Here is a 16183-nt window from a genome sequence, read left to right as displayed (position 1 = left end):
AGCCAACGTGCGCTGAACTCGCCAGACCCTGACATGCTACACCCGCGGCGCGCCACGCGCGGGGAAGTGCTGGGCGCGCAGGAGGATCAACCTTCGATCCCCACCCTCCCCTCCGCGGGCGCGCGCGCGTATTGGCGGCGAGCAGCCTAGGGGAAGCTCCGCCTGGGGCGGGGAAAGGCGCGGGTACGCCCCCGGGCCCCGCCCCGCGCCTGCCCATTGGCGGCCGCGCCGGGGGCAGGGAGAGGTCGCGCACGCAGCTGCCCGCTCGGCCGTCCTCCCAGTTCAAGCCGCCAGGGCTCCACTCTGCACTCCAGCGCGAGCCTCGGCATGTTGCGCGCAGTTGTGCTCGCCGCCGCCCGGCCCTGCCAGGGCCGCCGGCTGCTGTCGGCCGCCGCCACCCCGGCCGTGCCGGCCCCCAACCAGCAGCCCGAGGTCTTCTACAACAAGGTGAGGCCGCCCCAGCGCTTTGTTCTCTGGGGACGGAGGCCGCCGGGTGGGAAGGGACTGGATCTCTTCGGGCCTCAGTTTATCCAGCTGGGACTCGAGGGGTTTGCTGCAGTTGCTGTTTCCGCACACCTTCCCTTCCCTGCCTGCGAGCAGTTTGGCCCCTTCGCCGCCCCTGACACCTCGGTTCCATTACGCAGCTGTGACTTTGGCCACTTATTTGTCTTGTCTGGCCGCTGCCCGTTTTCCGGGTTCCATCCCCCGCCCCCTCCCCCACCCCCAGTTGTCCTCGGCTTTCGGGCCTTAGTTGTCCTGTGTCTGCGCAGAGTCTTCACGACATCACCCACCCAGAGGACATGTCCATTTAAGACCCTCTTTGCAGGAACAGTTTTGTCTTTTCGTAGTCTTTTACCCCTTGACTCATGCTCTCGTCCAAGAACGTCCAAAAGGAAAAACAAAAAGGACTCCTTTTCAGCTAACGTTCACCAGTTCGCCAAGGGCGAGGCCAAGGCCACGGCCCCGGCCGCTCGGCATCCTGGCACTTCCACTGCTGGCAACTGGGAAAGGGTGGAGACCTTCGCTACAACAGCGCAATCCCCAAATCGTGTATGTGCCTTTCAAGGCTCTTTCTTTGGTCAAAGAAAGGAGGGACTTTCCAGGATAACATTGACTCCCAGTAGCTGATTTCTTGCTCAACCAGGACTTGGGAATATTTTCTCTTTTGATCTTTGAGTTTGGGTAAAGTGCTGAAAGTCACAGAGAAGGAAATTGGTTATAAGAGTTTATTTTGTTTGTGCAAAAAGTGTAGTTGCTGCCCTTCTCTGAGCTTCAACTTCTGTAAAGTGGGAAGGGGTCAGAGGGTGAGCACAGGGGTTCATACACCACGTGGGCACTTAACAGGAGTAACAGCTCATATTCTCTGTGCGCCTCCTTTGCACCTGGCACCAGTCTAAGCATTTACCTGTTGTGCCATTTAATCCTTAAACAACCCGGTGAGGTAGGTACTGTGATTATCTCCATTTTACAGATGAAGAGACTGAGTTACAAAGAGGTTTAGTGAGTTATCCAAAGACTCAAGTCAGCGGCAGAGTTGGGGTCCACATCTAGGCTCCCAAGAGTAAGCCGATAACCAGAACCTTCCATGGTACTATTGTTGAAACTCTGGGTGGGAATAAAGGGGTCACTGCTGACTTAGGATGCTGTAGAGACGGCCCCTGGCTGGCTGCTTTCAATAGGGGACCTGCTTGTCTGGTCAGGAGCTCGGCTGCAAATCTGCACAGAGACAGTCGGTAAAGGCACATCTGTGTGATTTAAAGGGTGTTACAAATGGTTATTTGCAAGGGAATAAAAACAAAAGATAAAATAAGATGCCCTTTGCATAACACAAGCCAAAAAGGCAGCTGCTGCTGCTCCTTAGGCTGCTTAAGGAGGAGTTCATGCTTGAAAGACTTGAACATCAAGCAGAAATATCCTCAAGGGAAAGGCAGCAGCATCCCAAGCTTTTGTGGCCACAGGATCTAATGAAGATCATCCTCCTTTGTGCTCACGTGGAGGTGAGGAAACAGGGTCCAAACGTGCACACAGCTCTGGTCGATAGCCCGAGTCCTGTTCTCTAGATTTAGTTCATAAGGTAAGTTGGAGCAGAGTGAAATCTTCCTGCAGCTGCTTTTCTTTATCAGATTTTTTTTGAGATCCTAAAAGTAACCCTTGGACTTACCTGGTGGTCCAGTGGTTAAGACTCCACGCTTCCACTGCAGGGGGCCCCTGTTTCGATCTAAGATCCCACAGGCCACACGGTGCAAGAGAAAAAAAAAAAATGCTATTAAAAAAAAAGGAACCCTTGCTCACTGTATACAAATGCAGAAGTAAGTAAAACTTCCCGCATACCCCACTGCACTCCCTTCAAGAGAACTGTTAACTGGTAGGTCTGTGATCTTGCAGACTTTTTCTTTGCATTTGTGTGTGTGTGAGAGCATGGGCAAGTGAGCGTGCACCAGGTTTTTTTGTTTTTACTTAAATGAGATCCTTGCACTTACTGTTCTGAAGCTGTCTCATTGAACAGTGTATCTGGATTGTCTTCCTAAACCAGTACATTCAGATCTTATTTATTTTTCCCAGGGGTTGCAAAGCAATCCGCATGAGCAATCCACACTCTGCTGGAACAGGCCCTTTTTAAAGCTTCCTGGGCCATTTTCAGTGTTGAGTTGTTGCAATCCCTGATGGCAAGAATGCCAAGGTCTAATCCTAACATTTTGAGTCTCTTGCCAGGGGCTCTAGGTACAAACTAGATCATATGCTGGACATTTCCCTGGGGATTATTGATTCCTTGATGTTCAGTGAACTGTTCTGGAGTTTCCCCAGAAGGAGCTGTTCCAGGCTTTGAAGTTGCTTCTATAGGCGCTGGATTTTCTCACCCAAGGGTATTTGGGGGAATGTTGCATTTCAAGCTTGTTGGGTCTCTCCTTGAAGAGGGGGTGGCACAGGCAATAGGTCTTTTCCTTCCCACCTCTATTTCATAACCAGAAGAGTCTATAGAGTGGGGTGGTTTGGTCAGCCTTCCTGGGGTCCTCTTGCCTCTACTTGTCCTGGGTGGAGCTAGGGTTGGGGGAACTTCTTTGTTGGGTTAGGGAGATGACAGGACAAGTTCCTCCCCCACTCACTAGCAGGGACCTGTATGGGGAGCTGATGATGGCCAGGCTTCATGAAGATCAACATTTCTCATCCTTGGTGGGTTTCAGGGACACAGCTCTGTCAAGGGAACTGATTTTCATTTTTCATTCCTTTTTTCTTCCCTGACTTGGAGAGTAATTAAGATCTGGAAAGACAACTCAAAGGAAAACTCAAGGGAGTGTGGTTTCAGCAGAGTAATTCCTCTGGATGAGGTGTGACTAATACTTTTCATCTTCAACATCACCAGTTCATGTTGGTTGATAATAATAATGAAGATGAGAAAAATCACTGGACACTATTTTACTTTCTGGACTCAGGCTGCCTGTCACTCAGTAACATCAAGCCGGGCAGGTTCACTCATTCAAAAGACACCTCAGCAACCCCAATTCCAACCAACTAAACAGGCAAGAATCCCTGATCATGGGAAGCTTGCATCCTGGAAGACAAGCGAAATGCATAGTACAGAGCAAGCTGATCGATCGGCGCTATGGAGAAAAATAAGGCAAGGAAAGAGGGATATGGAGGGCGGTACAATTACTTAACTCTGTACCTTAGCTGCTACATCTGTAAAATGGGGTAAAAATCCCATCTACATCATATGGTTGCTGTCAGGATAAAAGGGAGGCATCCTTGCACAGCCCTTAGCAAGTGCCTGGCTCGTGGCTTCTTGCACTTCCGTATTTACTGCAGCCTTAAATAGGAGGTAACAGTGATGCTGTTGAGCTTAGAATATAATGGTGATATAACTCCATTTTATGTGGGCACTGTTGTAGTTGTAATTTGTTTCCTGGAGGGCTGCGCTAGGTTGCGGTAAAGTTGAATGGGAATTTGGGGTGAATTAAATTTTCTTAACTTCTTTTTTTTGCGGTACGTGGGCCTCTCACTGTTGTGGCCCCTCCTGTTGCAGAGCACAGGCTCCGGACACGCAGGCTCAGCCGCCATGGCTCACGGGCCTAGCCGCTCTGTGGCATGTGGGATCTTCCCGGACCGGGGCACGAACCTGTGTCCCCTGCATCGGCAGGCGGACTCTCAACCACTGCGCCACCAGGGAAGCCCGGGTGAATTAAATTTGTGTCTTGGGAATTCCCTGGCAGTCCAGTGGTTACTTCTCTGCGCTTTCACTGTGAGGGTTCAATCCCTGTTCGGGGACCTAAGATCCTGCAAGCTGCGCCTTGTGGCCAGGAAAAAAAAAAAAAAAAAATTGTGTCTATTTTTAACCTCTTGACCACAACATTCAGGAACTAAAGAGAAAACTGACAAAAAGAGAATTTTAAAAGGGTCTCCTTATATAGAATTTTCTGATTCCAATAGTAATACATCCTCAGTACAAAAAGTCAAGCATTACAGAAGTATGTGAGGAAATTCACTGGACATATACATAGGCACATATAGATGTTCATTGCTGCATATTAGCAAAAACCAAGAAATAAGCCAGCCTGCCTTCCATGGGGAAACAGTTGAACAACATATGTTACAGCTATAGGAAAGAATGATTCTGTGCACACAGTAGTTAAAGGAATTAGCTGGAGCTGTATGAATAATGGATCTCAAAAACTGTTTCAAGAGGGGAAAATGTCTAGCACTCTGATTGATGTGAAACTAATTAAAATTATCAAAACAGACTATCAAATGTGGATAAACATAGGTCCATATAAATGGCTAAAAATGTCCTGGAAGGAAGACGCTCCTTGGCGTGAGGGCAGGGCTGCATAGGGAATCTGCTTGTGGGCAGTGATTCAAGGGGACTTTAAATGTTTTATTTCTTTAAAAATAAGTGGCCTATAAGCTAATAAAAAAACGAAAAAGAAAAGAAAAACAGTCCTCTGATATCCCACCCCTGCAGATAATCACTGCTAGCCGGTGGTATATACAGAATAGGAGTTTGATTTATCTTGTTTTCCTTGAGAGATTCTTATGGAATGAGCCAAAACCTGTGTTGGGCTAAGCAGTGGTTTGGAATGGCTGTGTGCTGAATGAGTCAAGTGACATATTGCCACACTGATCACGTTGCTTTTATTGCTTGTTTGGGAGTTTTAAGATCCTTTGTAGAAATAATAGAAAGTCCAGGAATGTGAGACCAAAGGCCCTGGGGGATGAGGAAAGAATGTTCAGGGAGACATTCTGGGGGAGGTGGCTGCCCTTGGCCTTAACCCCAAACTAACCCCGAGGTACCTAAATGATTGTGTGGATAAGTGTGAATGTGGGTGGCATTCCGTGTTTATGTTTCTCTCCTTATGATCTGTTTTCTCTTAGACATAAATTACCCAATTGCTACTGAAAAAGCAGTTGCCAGCAGGATTCACCCCAGGCTAGAAAGCCACAGCATTTCCTCACTCCTTAGGGAAAATAACATATTTCAAGGGTATAGATTTCCTAGGTAACAGATCCCTAATTCTTTCATGCATCAAAGCTTGAAAATAAAGTCTTTCTAGAATGGGTCCTGCATCTTTAAATTGGAGCTGCTGAATGGCATTTAACCTTTTTTGGCGACCTTGGGCAGATTATGACTGTCCGTTGCCATGGGGTGGAAGTGGCACTAGAATATCACTCTGTCCTCGCTTTGGTTAAGACTCCTCTCCAGGGTCCTGCAGTCCTGCTCCCAGCTCTACTGTCCTTGCCCCAGCTTCTCACCCCTCCCCACAAGTTTCTGTTTGCAGTTCCTAATCCGCAGGGGCCTGGAATAGAAGATATCCGAGGAAGCCACGGATCATGTTATCCTCCAACTCAGTAATTCTAAATACGGTAACCTGCCCCAACTTTGCAAAGATGCATGTCTAAGGATGTTTGCAGCAGCAGCAGCACTGTCAGGAATACAGGCAGACCTCATTTTATTGTGCTGTGCTTTATCGCACTTTGTAGATACTGCGTTTTTTACAAATTGAAGGTTTGTGGCAACCCTGCATTGGGCAAGTCTATTGGCGCCATTTTCCCAGCAGCATTTGCTCACTTCCTGTCTCTCTGTCACATTTTGGTAATTCTTACCATATTTCAAATCCTCCGCCAGCAAAAAGATTATGACTTGCTGAAGGCTTGGAGGATGATTGGCACTTTTTAGCAATAAAGTATATATTTTTTAATTAATTTATTTATTTATCTATTTTTGGCTGCATTGGGTCTTCGTTGCTGCACGTGGGCTTTCTCTAGTTGCGGCGAGCGGGGGCTACTCTTCGTTGCGGTGTGCGGGCTTCTCATTGCAGGGGCTTCTCGTTGTGGAGCACAGGCTCTAGGCGCGTGGGCTTCAGTAGTTGTAGCACATAGGTTCAGTAGTTGTGGCTCACAGGCTCTAGGCGCAGGCTCAGTAGTTAGGGCGCACGGGCTTAGTTGCTCCGCAGCGTGTGGGATCTTCCTGGACCAAGGCTTGAACCCATGTCCCCTGCATTTGCAGGCGGATTCTTAACCACTGTGCCACCAGGGAAGCCCCAGCAATAAAGTATTTTTAAATTAAGGTATGCACATTGATTTTTTTTAGATATCATGCTATTGCACCCTTAATAGACTGTGGTATAATGTAAACGTAGCTTTCATATGCACTGGGAAACCAAAAGATTCATGTGACTCCCTCTATTGCAATACTTTATTACGATGGTCTGGACTGAACCCAAAATATCTCTGAGGTCTGCTTGCAGTGAAAACTTTTCCTAAAAGTTCATTTGTAGGACATGATTAAATAAATTGTGGTCCGTTAGTTTTGAAGATTGCTATGTTGCTTAAAATAATGAGGCAGATATGCCTGTGGAATAATGTCCAAGATAAACTTACTCATAAAAGCAAGTTAAAGAATAAAAGTCCATGATCGGACTTCCCTGGTGGCACAGTGGTTAAGAATCCAGTGCAGGGGACACAGGTTCAATCCCTGGTCTGGGAAGATCCCACATGCGCAGAGCAACTAAGCCCACGTTCCCCAACTACTGAGCCTGCGCTCTAGAGCCCAGGAGCCACAACTACTGAGCCCGCATGCTGCAACTACTGAAGCCCGAGCTCCTAGAGCCTGTGCTCTGCAACAAGAGAAGCCACCCCAGTGAGAAGCCCGCGCACCGCAACGGAGAGTAGCCCTCGCTTACTGCAACTAGAGAAAGCCCGTGTGCAGCAATGAAGATGCTACGCAGGCAAAAATAAATAAAATAAAATAAATAAATTTATTTAAAAAAAAACTCCATGATCCCCACTGAGAATGGACACTCCCCATATCTGTCCCGTTCCCTCCAGGACCCCAGCACCAGTGCAGGTCCTGGCACACAGCAGGTGCAGAACCCAGGGCCCCCTCTGCTCTCCCCCACCCTCACTCTGCAGCCACGGGGCCCTTTTGGTTCCTCGTGTCCCCAAGCCCCTGCCTCAGGAACTCCCTCTGGTCCTCACCGTTGCCTGTTTGTTTCTGCTTCTCTCTTCATTTGCTTGTTGATCATGTCTCTCCTCCCGGGACTTTGGTTCAACCAGCCAGGACTTGGCTGTTTCACTCAGTGCCCAGCCTGGCAATGGCACTTGGTTAACACTTAACCACTGCGTGGATGAGTGAATCCAACTTTTATAAAATGCAGTGAGATGTATTTATTAAAATGTAGAGAAAATAGAGCATTTTGATGGAAAAGCTCTGAGTTTTGCCCGCAGTCCAGATTCAAAGTGTCAGCTTCTGATGCCATGAGGCTGTCTGTCCCTCTGCTTCTAGAAACTATAATGGGGAAGTGTGAGCCCGGTAGGACCCCCTCCCAGGGTGAGTGAGTTAACATGTTATGTAAGTTAGGCGTTGGGTTTCTGGCCGAGAGGTTATGAATTATTCGGCCTAGAGTCCACTCACGTGTTTATTCAAGATAAGTCACTATGAAACTCTCCTCACTTGAAGCAGAACTTTGGCAGAGGCTCAGTATGAGAACGGTTCTCACCCTAGCTCCCCCTCCCCAAGGAGGGCACCACTGAAGTCTGGCTCTAGGAGAAGGGAAGTGGGAACTCTAAACAGAAGGAAGATTCCAGGTTCCTGCAAACCCCAGCTTATCCTATTAGTTAGAAGGGAGGATGGACTGTTGAAAATTCAACAGTGGAGAGTGACTCAACAAATCCAGGGCATTGAGAGGCAGACAGGGACCAGGGAGTGCTCTTTCCAGGGTCCTAGACAAGATCAGGGGACGGTGTGGGCCCCGCCCAGGGAGGAAGGGGTGAGGACCTGGGGAGTTTAACCAGACTGGCCCACTCTCCGCTTCATACTTCCTGATCTTTGCAAAATAACAACGAAAACTTTTTCAGGATAAACTAATTTAGTATGCTGCTGTGCAGGTATCTGGAGTAATGTACTGACTCTGGTGGTGAGACACACTGTGTGTGGGGTCCTGGCTTAGGAGCTTACACCCCTCGTTGAATTTAGTCCTCACATTTAAGCCCCCGGATGTGTCATCCCCAGAGACTGATGAAGCATCTGGAAATGAAGGGATTGGCCCCAAGGTCACAGCTTGTGAGGGGTAGAGCCAAGATTCGAACACATGGCTTAGAGGCTGGTGCTTTTTATAGCACCCATAATACAAACTCAAAATCAAACTTGGCAGCAGGGCAGTTAAGTAAACCATAAAGCTGGAGATTAGGAAACGAGTTCTGACCTCCTCGAAGGCAGACATGGGCTCTGACTGGACTCTGGAGTTGTGGGGGAGAGCTGGGCAAAGAGCACAGGCCTTGGAGTTCTGAAGACCTGGGTTCAAATCCAGGCTCTGCTCTCACTGCTGTGTGACCTTGAGCAGGTGGCTTGACTTCTCTGTGCCTCAATGTCCCCCAACTGTAGGGAGGATGCAGCTCACCTAGGTTTGCTATGAGGTTTAAATGGGAATGATCCAGTAATGGAAAGCTTCTGGTACAGGGGCTGCCACATAATGAGTAGCCAGGAACGGTCAATAGCCATTTCCATGACATGCAGGTGATGGGTAGAACATTCACATGATACCAGGTGCTGACATCTTGGTCAGCAGAAGGGAACAGTACAAGGCCAGCCAGGCTCACCCCCACCCACTGCGGCCTGCCTCTCTCTGTAGCTGACCTCCTCCTTAAAGTGCTTCAGTGAATCGGTGGGTGTGAGGCTGTGAAACCTGAGCCTGCACTCAGGGTGGCAATGGGAACAGATGTTTGGAGTGGTCACAGGCTGTGTGCCAGGCTCTTCTCCTTCCTCCACGGGTGTTATCTCTGCTCCTCCCGCTGTGGGCTTCACTCTCCTCCAAGTTCACCAGGAGGCGAGGCCGATTCTCAGAGAGGGGAGCACGTGGGGAGGGTGTGGCCCAGTCCAGCTTGAACTCGGATCCACCTGGCTTCCGGCCTGAACTCTTTCTGCTACACCTGTTCCCTCCACTGGAAACTACCTGTTGCCTGCTTCCCAGCTCTCTTGCAGGAAGAAACAGAGGTGTCTTTTCCCTTCAGATTGATGATCAGCCACCTAATGTGAACCCACACACATTTCCAAAGAACCTGGCTGAGTGACTACAGACAACTTCCCAGGTCCTAAGCCGGGGCCAGGCCATGTTGGGATGCTGGGGCCCAGGAGAGCCCTTGGGGAAGGAAGGCCGAGTGGCCTTGGACGGGTGTCCTTGCCTTCACCCCACCTGTGACCTTTGCCCCAGCCTTGGTTTAAAGTGACTGAAGTGACCTCAGCCCCCTTCTGGAAAGACCAGTTTCCCCAGCCTCAGGGGACAGCTTGCTGGGAGATTTCTGCTCTGTGCTCCCCTGAGGGTTTCAGAGGACCTGCCCTCCTCTCTGACCCCATCTCCTAGCACTTCCTTCTTGGTTCACCAGTAACTCTGGCCGCCTTTGTTTTTTCTCAAGCACACCAGACTTATTCCTGCCCCAGGGCCTTTGCACTTGCTGTTCCTGCTGCCTGGATTGCTCATCCTCCCATTCTTCCCATGGCTGGCTCCTTTTCATCAGTCAGGGCTCAAGTCAAATGTCTGCTCTTCAGAGAAACCCTCCCTGACCATCCCAGCTAGAGCTCTCTATCTTCCTCCACTTTAGTACTCTCTATGGATCCTGTTTTTCTCCTTTGCACTTATGACTGCAGTCTGAGACTGCCTTGTATATTTGATTGCTTCTTTATTTTCTGTGCCTACCAGAACGCCAGTTCCATGAGAGAAAAGTTCCTGAGTTTGGTTCCCACTGTGTCTTCAGCCCTAGAACTGTGCCTGGCCCACTGCAGGTGTTCACTAAATATTTACTGAATGGATGAAAGAATAATCTAACTTGGTTCTCATAACAACCCTACTACAGTAGTGTGGTAGAGGAACAGTGGTTGCTAATTCTTCGTTGCTCCTCCCAGGCAGAGGTGGAGGCTCTCCTCCCTCCCTGTGAATCTGGACTGGGCCTGTGACTCATGCTGACCAATGGAATTTGGTGGCAGAAATAAGGCCATGTGACTTCTGAAGCTAGATCTTAAGAAGCCTTTCAGCTTTTGCCTGGTGTCTTGGAACACTCTGTAGGGAAGCCAGCTGTCATGGGAGAGGTCTGACTAGCCTGAGTCTGCCATACAGTCAGGAAGCCCAAGCAACCATGTGGTGCCAGACATATGAGTGAAGAAAGTATCTTGCACCTGCAGCCCCAGGTGCCCTCGCTCTGCAACCACATGACCAAGCCCTGCCCGGCTGAGCCTAATCAATGGACACAAATGTGAGAGATAATAATAAAGCATTTTAAGCTACCAACTGTTGAGGTGATGTTACACAGCAGTAGATACAGATTACTGATAAGAAAGGAACATACTCTTCATTTTTCAGGTCAAAGAAACCAGGGCGTTGAAAGGTCAAATGACTTACCCACAGTACTTGGCAGAGTGGGTGCTCCAACTTGGATTGTCTCCAAGGCCTGTGCTTTTAACTTCTAGGCCACATCCCTCTGAAGCTAATTCCTATTTGTTCTTTCTGATTTTTTTTTTTTAACATGGCTGGTGGTCAGTATCAGGTTGAGAGCTGGTCCTGAGGACTTTCTTCCTTCTCATTGTAGATCTTCATAAACAATGAGTGGCATGATTCTGCCAGCAAGAAAACTTTCCCCACCATCAATCCATCCACTGGGGATGTCATCTGTCATGTAGCTGAAGGGGACAAGGTGAGATATGATAACTTAACCTTCAGGGCAGGGCTGAGTGGGTTGGGGGTGGTGCACAAGGGTGGCTTCATTCTCTAACATGTTTTTTTATGGTTGAAACTGTGTATTGCTTTCATAACTAAAAATGCCAATTAAACTTTTTGAGTTAAGTGAAACCACAGAAACTCTTCCTTGCAGGTAAGTGTTAGATTGTACCCGGGTTCAAGAATTCATACAGTTGTGCAAAGAAGATGTGGCACATAAATACAATGGAATATTACTCTGCCATAAAAAGAAACGAAATTGAGTTATTTGTAGTGAGGTGGATGGACCTAGAGTCTGTCATACAGAGTGAAGTGAGAGAAAAACAAATACCGTATGCTAACGCATATATATGGAATCTAAAAAAAAAAAAAAGGTACTGATGAACCTAGTGGCAGGGCAGGAATAAAGACGTAGACAGACATAGAGAATGGACTTGAGAACACGGCCGGGAGGGGGAAGCTGGGGCGAAGTAAGAGTAGCATCGACATATATACACTATCAAATGTAAAATAGATAGCTAGTGGAAAGCAGCAGCATAGCACAGGGAGATCAGCACCGTGCTTTGGGACAACCTAGAGGGGTGGGATAGGGAGGGTGGGAGGGAGGCTCGAGGGGGAGGGGATATATGTGTGCATGTGGCTGATTCACTTTGTTGTGCCACAGAGGCTAGCACAGTATTGTGAAGCAGGTTATACACCAATAAAGATATATTAAAAATAAAATATAAAAAAATTCGTACAGTTGCAGAATTGTAGACTTGGAATTTAATTTTAGAACATCTAATCCAATCTCTCCATTTCAGAGACCTGGAATTTGAAGGTCAGAGAAGGGAAGTACACAGCTAGATGGAAATCTTCTTCAGCAGAATTCAGGTCTCCTGAGATCTAGCTATGGTGTCCGTAGTATATTTGGATTTAATTATATATACCCATAGTAATGAAAAAACAGTAATACTAATTTTAAAGTTAAAAATTAGACTTTCAGGGGCTTCCCTGGTGGTGCAGTGGTTGAGAGTCCGCCTCCCGATGCAGGGGACGCGGGTTCGTGCCCCGGTCCAGGAAGATCCCTCATGCCACGGAGCGGCTGGGCCCGTGAGCCACGGCCGCTGAGCCTGCGCGTCCGGAGCCTGTGCTCTGCAACGGGAGAGGCCACAACAGTGAGAGGCCCGTGTACCGCAAAAAAAAAAAAAAATTAGACTTTCAGTAAAAAACATTTCATTTATTAAAATAGAAAAAGCATTAAAAATAATTCAAGAATGCCTCCTGTCCTCTGCTGTAAAACAGTCTTCTATATGCACATTTAAGACCTTTCTCCCTTTGCTAAAAGAAAGTGAATACTTTCCTGGCTCATAGGGTAGTCAAATGGTAAATGTATTTAATATTAATGAAAACCATGCTCCCTACCTCCTGATACACATCTCTCTATATGGAAAATGCTAGCTGTGTTGATTTTATTGCTTTCCCAAGGAGAGGGAAGCTGGTTAAACCTGCATGAGTTGGAGACTGCCAGTCATCTCAGAAGGAATGGTTAATTTCACTGGGCTTGTTTTGAAAAGAAGAGGGGAAAAATGGCCAATTTCTAAGTGCTGATCCCTGAGTGCCTCTCCCTACGTTAATTCTTTGGGGGATTTTGAAATGGAAATCCAGAAATGGAAACCATCAGGATCCTCATTCCCACCATGACTGCTGGGAAGGAGAGAAGCCCAGTCATTTAATTCTGAAGCTGGTCAAACAGAGCCCTTTCGAGGCTGGGAGGAACTGTTTGGGGCAGTTCCCACACAGGCATTGACTGAAGCTCCTGTGGGCACGTTCGGCAGCGGGGCAGGAGGCATTTGGAGGTGGTTATTGCTGAGAAGGCCTGAAGTACCTCGGTGGGTGTTTTCCAGGAAGACGTGGACAGGGCAGTGAAAGCCGCCCGGGCTGCATTCCAGCTGGGCTCGCCCTGGCGCCGCATGGATGCGTCCAAAAGGGGCTGGCTGCTGAACCGCCTGGCTGATCTGATTGAGCGGGACCGGACCTACCTGGCAGTAAGTGCTCCGACCCCTCCCCTCTCATCCCACATGGCGAATGGACATCCCACGGAGAGCCAGGAAAAGGCTGCCTTGCTGACAAGTAACTGGCCAGAATGGCGTAGGCTGGACACCTTTGGGGTACCCTCCTGTACCAACCTGGGAAGCCTCTTAGTGTTTCCTTTGATGCAGTGGGTTTGGCTAAGAAAGGAGGAGACTCGGGTGGGGAGGGGGCTATGATGGGGAAGCCTTCCTGGAGAGAGACCCCCCAGAGGGATGGACACCTCTCCCAGACCCTCTCTGTGTGGTGGGCCTCCCCCCTGTCTGCAAGAGGCAGAAGAAACCAGGAGGCAATACCCTCTCCTCCCCCAGTCCATACTGCACCTAGCAGCCAGAGGGAAGCTTCTAGAAGGCAAATTATACCATGGCACTCTGCTCTTAAGCCTTCCATCGCATTCTGTGCCCTTAGGATAAAGCCCTGTTCCCTCAACATGATGTACTAGGCCTTCCCTGATCTGGCTCTATCTCCCAACTTTGGCCCTTACACACACAGCTCAACTCACCAGCTTTCCCCCAACTTCTTCACTGCCAAGCTTTGGGCCTTTGCACATGCTGTTTCCTCTGCCCAGGGTACTCTTCCCTTTGTCACCATTCATACCTTCCCCTTTGCCTCGTTCCTCCTACATATCCTTCAGGTTTTAGCCTAAAGGGTGCTTCTCAGGCTGGAGTTTCTCCAACTGGGTTGGGCACTTTCTAACACTCTTTAACACTTGTGACTAATTCATGTCATTATTTGCTGGCTTTTTGCTCTTTTTTTTTTTTAAAAAATATCTTTATTGGAGTATAATTGCTTTACAAAGACTTTTTGTTCTATAAGCTCCATGATCGCCTCTGTATTCCTAGCACCTGGATCCGCCATAGAGTAGAAGCTTGAAAAAAATATGGTAGTGAAATGATTGAATGAGAAGTTGGTGCATCCTTCCTCCCATCCCCCTCCTCTTGCACCCTGCCATTGAAGAGGCCCAGAAGTGCCTCAAAATTCAGCACAAAGGGGCCACCAGCCCTTCTCAGACCATGCTGAGTCTCAATGCTGTTCGTCACCCGATTTGCTGATTCATTCCTGTGCCCGCCTGTCCGTGTTGATCTTGTTCTCTTTTCTCAGGCCTTGGAGACCCTGGACAATGGCAAGCCCTATGTCATTTCCTACCTGGTGGATTTGGACATGGTTCTCAAATGTCTCCGGTATGGGCTCAGTCTTCCTGTTCTTTGTTCTGGCCGTGCCAGAGGGGAGGGAGTGTTGCTGGAGGGGTGGAAACAGAATAATGTAAAAGGATCACAGGAGTTGGAGAAATGTGTTCTAGTTAGACTCCAACTCATGGGAATCATCCCTCAATACCAAAACTGTAATTGAGTCATACACGTTTTCTCTTTCAGTTTTGGTAATTTATATGTTAGTTGGAATTTGTCCATTTCTTCCAGGTTATCTAATTTGTTGACTACAGTTGCACATAGTATTCTCTTATAATCATTTTTATCTCGTTTTTATAATGTCCCCACTTCCATTTCTGATTTTAGTTATTTGTGCTTCTCCCTTTTTTCCTTAGTCTGGCTAAAGGTTTGTCAATTTAGTGAATGTTTTCAAAGAACCAGCTTGTGGATTTGTTGATTCTCTCTGTTGTTTTTCTGTTTTTCATTTCACCTATCTCTGCTCTGATCTTCATTATTTGCTTCCTCTTGCTAGCTTTGGGTTTAGTTTAATCATAAACATTTTAATAACTAAGAAATACAAGATGAGGAATAAGAGTTTTTTCAGAGCCCTTGGGTCATAGGTAACAGGAACTCACTCAGCCTAACTTGGGCAACTGTGGAGAGTGAGGGGTCTGAAATCCAGAAGGCCATTCAGTCTAACTGCTGCCTACTTGCTTCCTTCTTCTCTCAACGACACTGGCCTCTCCTGGGGCCAGTCTGCATGTTGGAACCCAGATGCTCACACCTGGGCTGGCTGCTGTATGAGTGATTCCAGCCAGACTAAGCTGCAGTCCCTTAGTCCTCGTGCCAAATTCCCGGAAGGGGGGCCCTGATTGTCTGGCCTTGAGTCTGACCAGATGTGGTTCAGGTGGACAGATCATTGTTCAAATAATGGCTGTTCCTCCGTGACCATGTGGACAGAGGTGGAGGGGAAGAAGCAGTGCCAGAAAAGTATGTGTTGGACAACAAAACTGTAGTTATCCCCCATAACAGGGTTTCTCAACCAGGGCAGTTGCGTCTCCCAGGGGACAGTGGCTAATGTCTGCAGACATTTTTGGTTGTCACAACTGGGAGGGAGGGGTGCTACTGGCATCTAGTGCATAGATGCCAGGGATGCTTTAAAAATCCTGCAGTGCACAGGACAGCCCCCCCACAGCAAAGAATTTTCCAGCCCCAAATGGCAGCAGTGCCAAGATTGAGAATGCTCTGCAAGGATGCCCCAGAGGGAGCAGCCTGGTGAACAGCAGGCAGAGCCCCAGGCCTTCCTGAGTTTTAGCAGAATGCCTCTGTGCCCATTAAATACCTGTTCGGAGGCATGCAAACACACGTAATACAGACCTGGGAAGAAGGGAGCAGCGATGCCTTAATTTGTACAGATTGGCAGCTCCGTGGCTATTTTCCTCCCTGGCGTCACAAACCTATGTTCACACCCAGGTCAAGTCTGGTCTCAGGCTAACCTCAGCAGACACATTCATTTCAGAAATCTCTCTTTTACACTGCATGTTGCATCTCTCCCCCATCTTTCATTCTTCCTACTTCCCCGAAAATCACATACTATAAACACATGGCTCTTCTTTTCCCCCCAGCTCTAATTTGCTGTGTTTTTGCCATTTGTGTCCCTGTGTGTCTGGATGGTAAGCTTTACAGGGTTGGGACCCAGTCATTGATTTGTTTCTGGTCACTGTTCACTCAGTCTTAGCACGATGCTCTGCACACAGCAAGTGCCAG

The 16183-nt window shown here is 48.1% G+C and overlaps 1 protein-coding gene across 2 annotated transcripts in view; it reads left to right on the top strand.

The window, feature by feature from the left end:
• The first annotated feature begins 264 nt into the window (after positions 1-264).
• The window catches only part of ALDH2 (aldehyde dehydrogenase 2 family member), a 33091-nt gene continuing 17172 nt past the window's right edge, over positions 265-16183 (top strand). The window contains exons 1-4 of one of the 2 annotated variants that reach the window (XM_081253197.1): positions 265-447; positions 11071-11175; positions 13085-13225; positions 14370-14449. In XM_081253197.1, the coding sequence (XP_081109323.1) occupies positions 328-447; positions 11071-11175; positions 13085-13225; positions 14370-14449 (446 nt within the window). In that variant the 5' untranslated portion in view covers positions 265-327. The remainder of the gene's footprint in view (positions 448-11070; positions 11176-13084; positions 13226-14369; positions 14450-16183) is intronic. The other variant, XM_081253198.1, reaches the window with a different exon arrangement.

The sequence above is a fragment of the Mesoplodon bidens genome, assembly GCF_964165515.1.
Source record: "Mesoplodon bidens genome assembly, chromosome: 13".
Classification (NCBI taxonomy): domain Eukaryota; kingdom Metazoa; phylum Chordata; class Mammalia; order Artiodactyla; family Ziphiidae; genus Mesoplodon; species Mesoplodon bidens.
The sequence above is the reverse complement of the archived record's forward strand: the minus strand, read 5'-3'. Positions and strand labels throughout refer to the sequence as shown.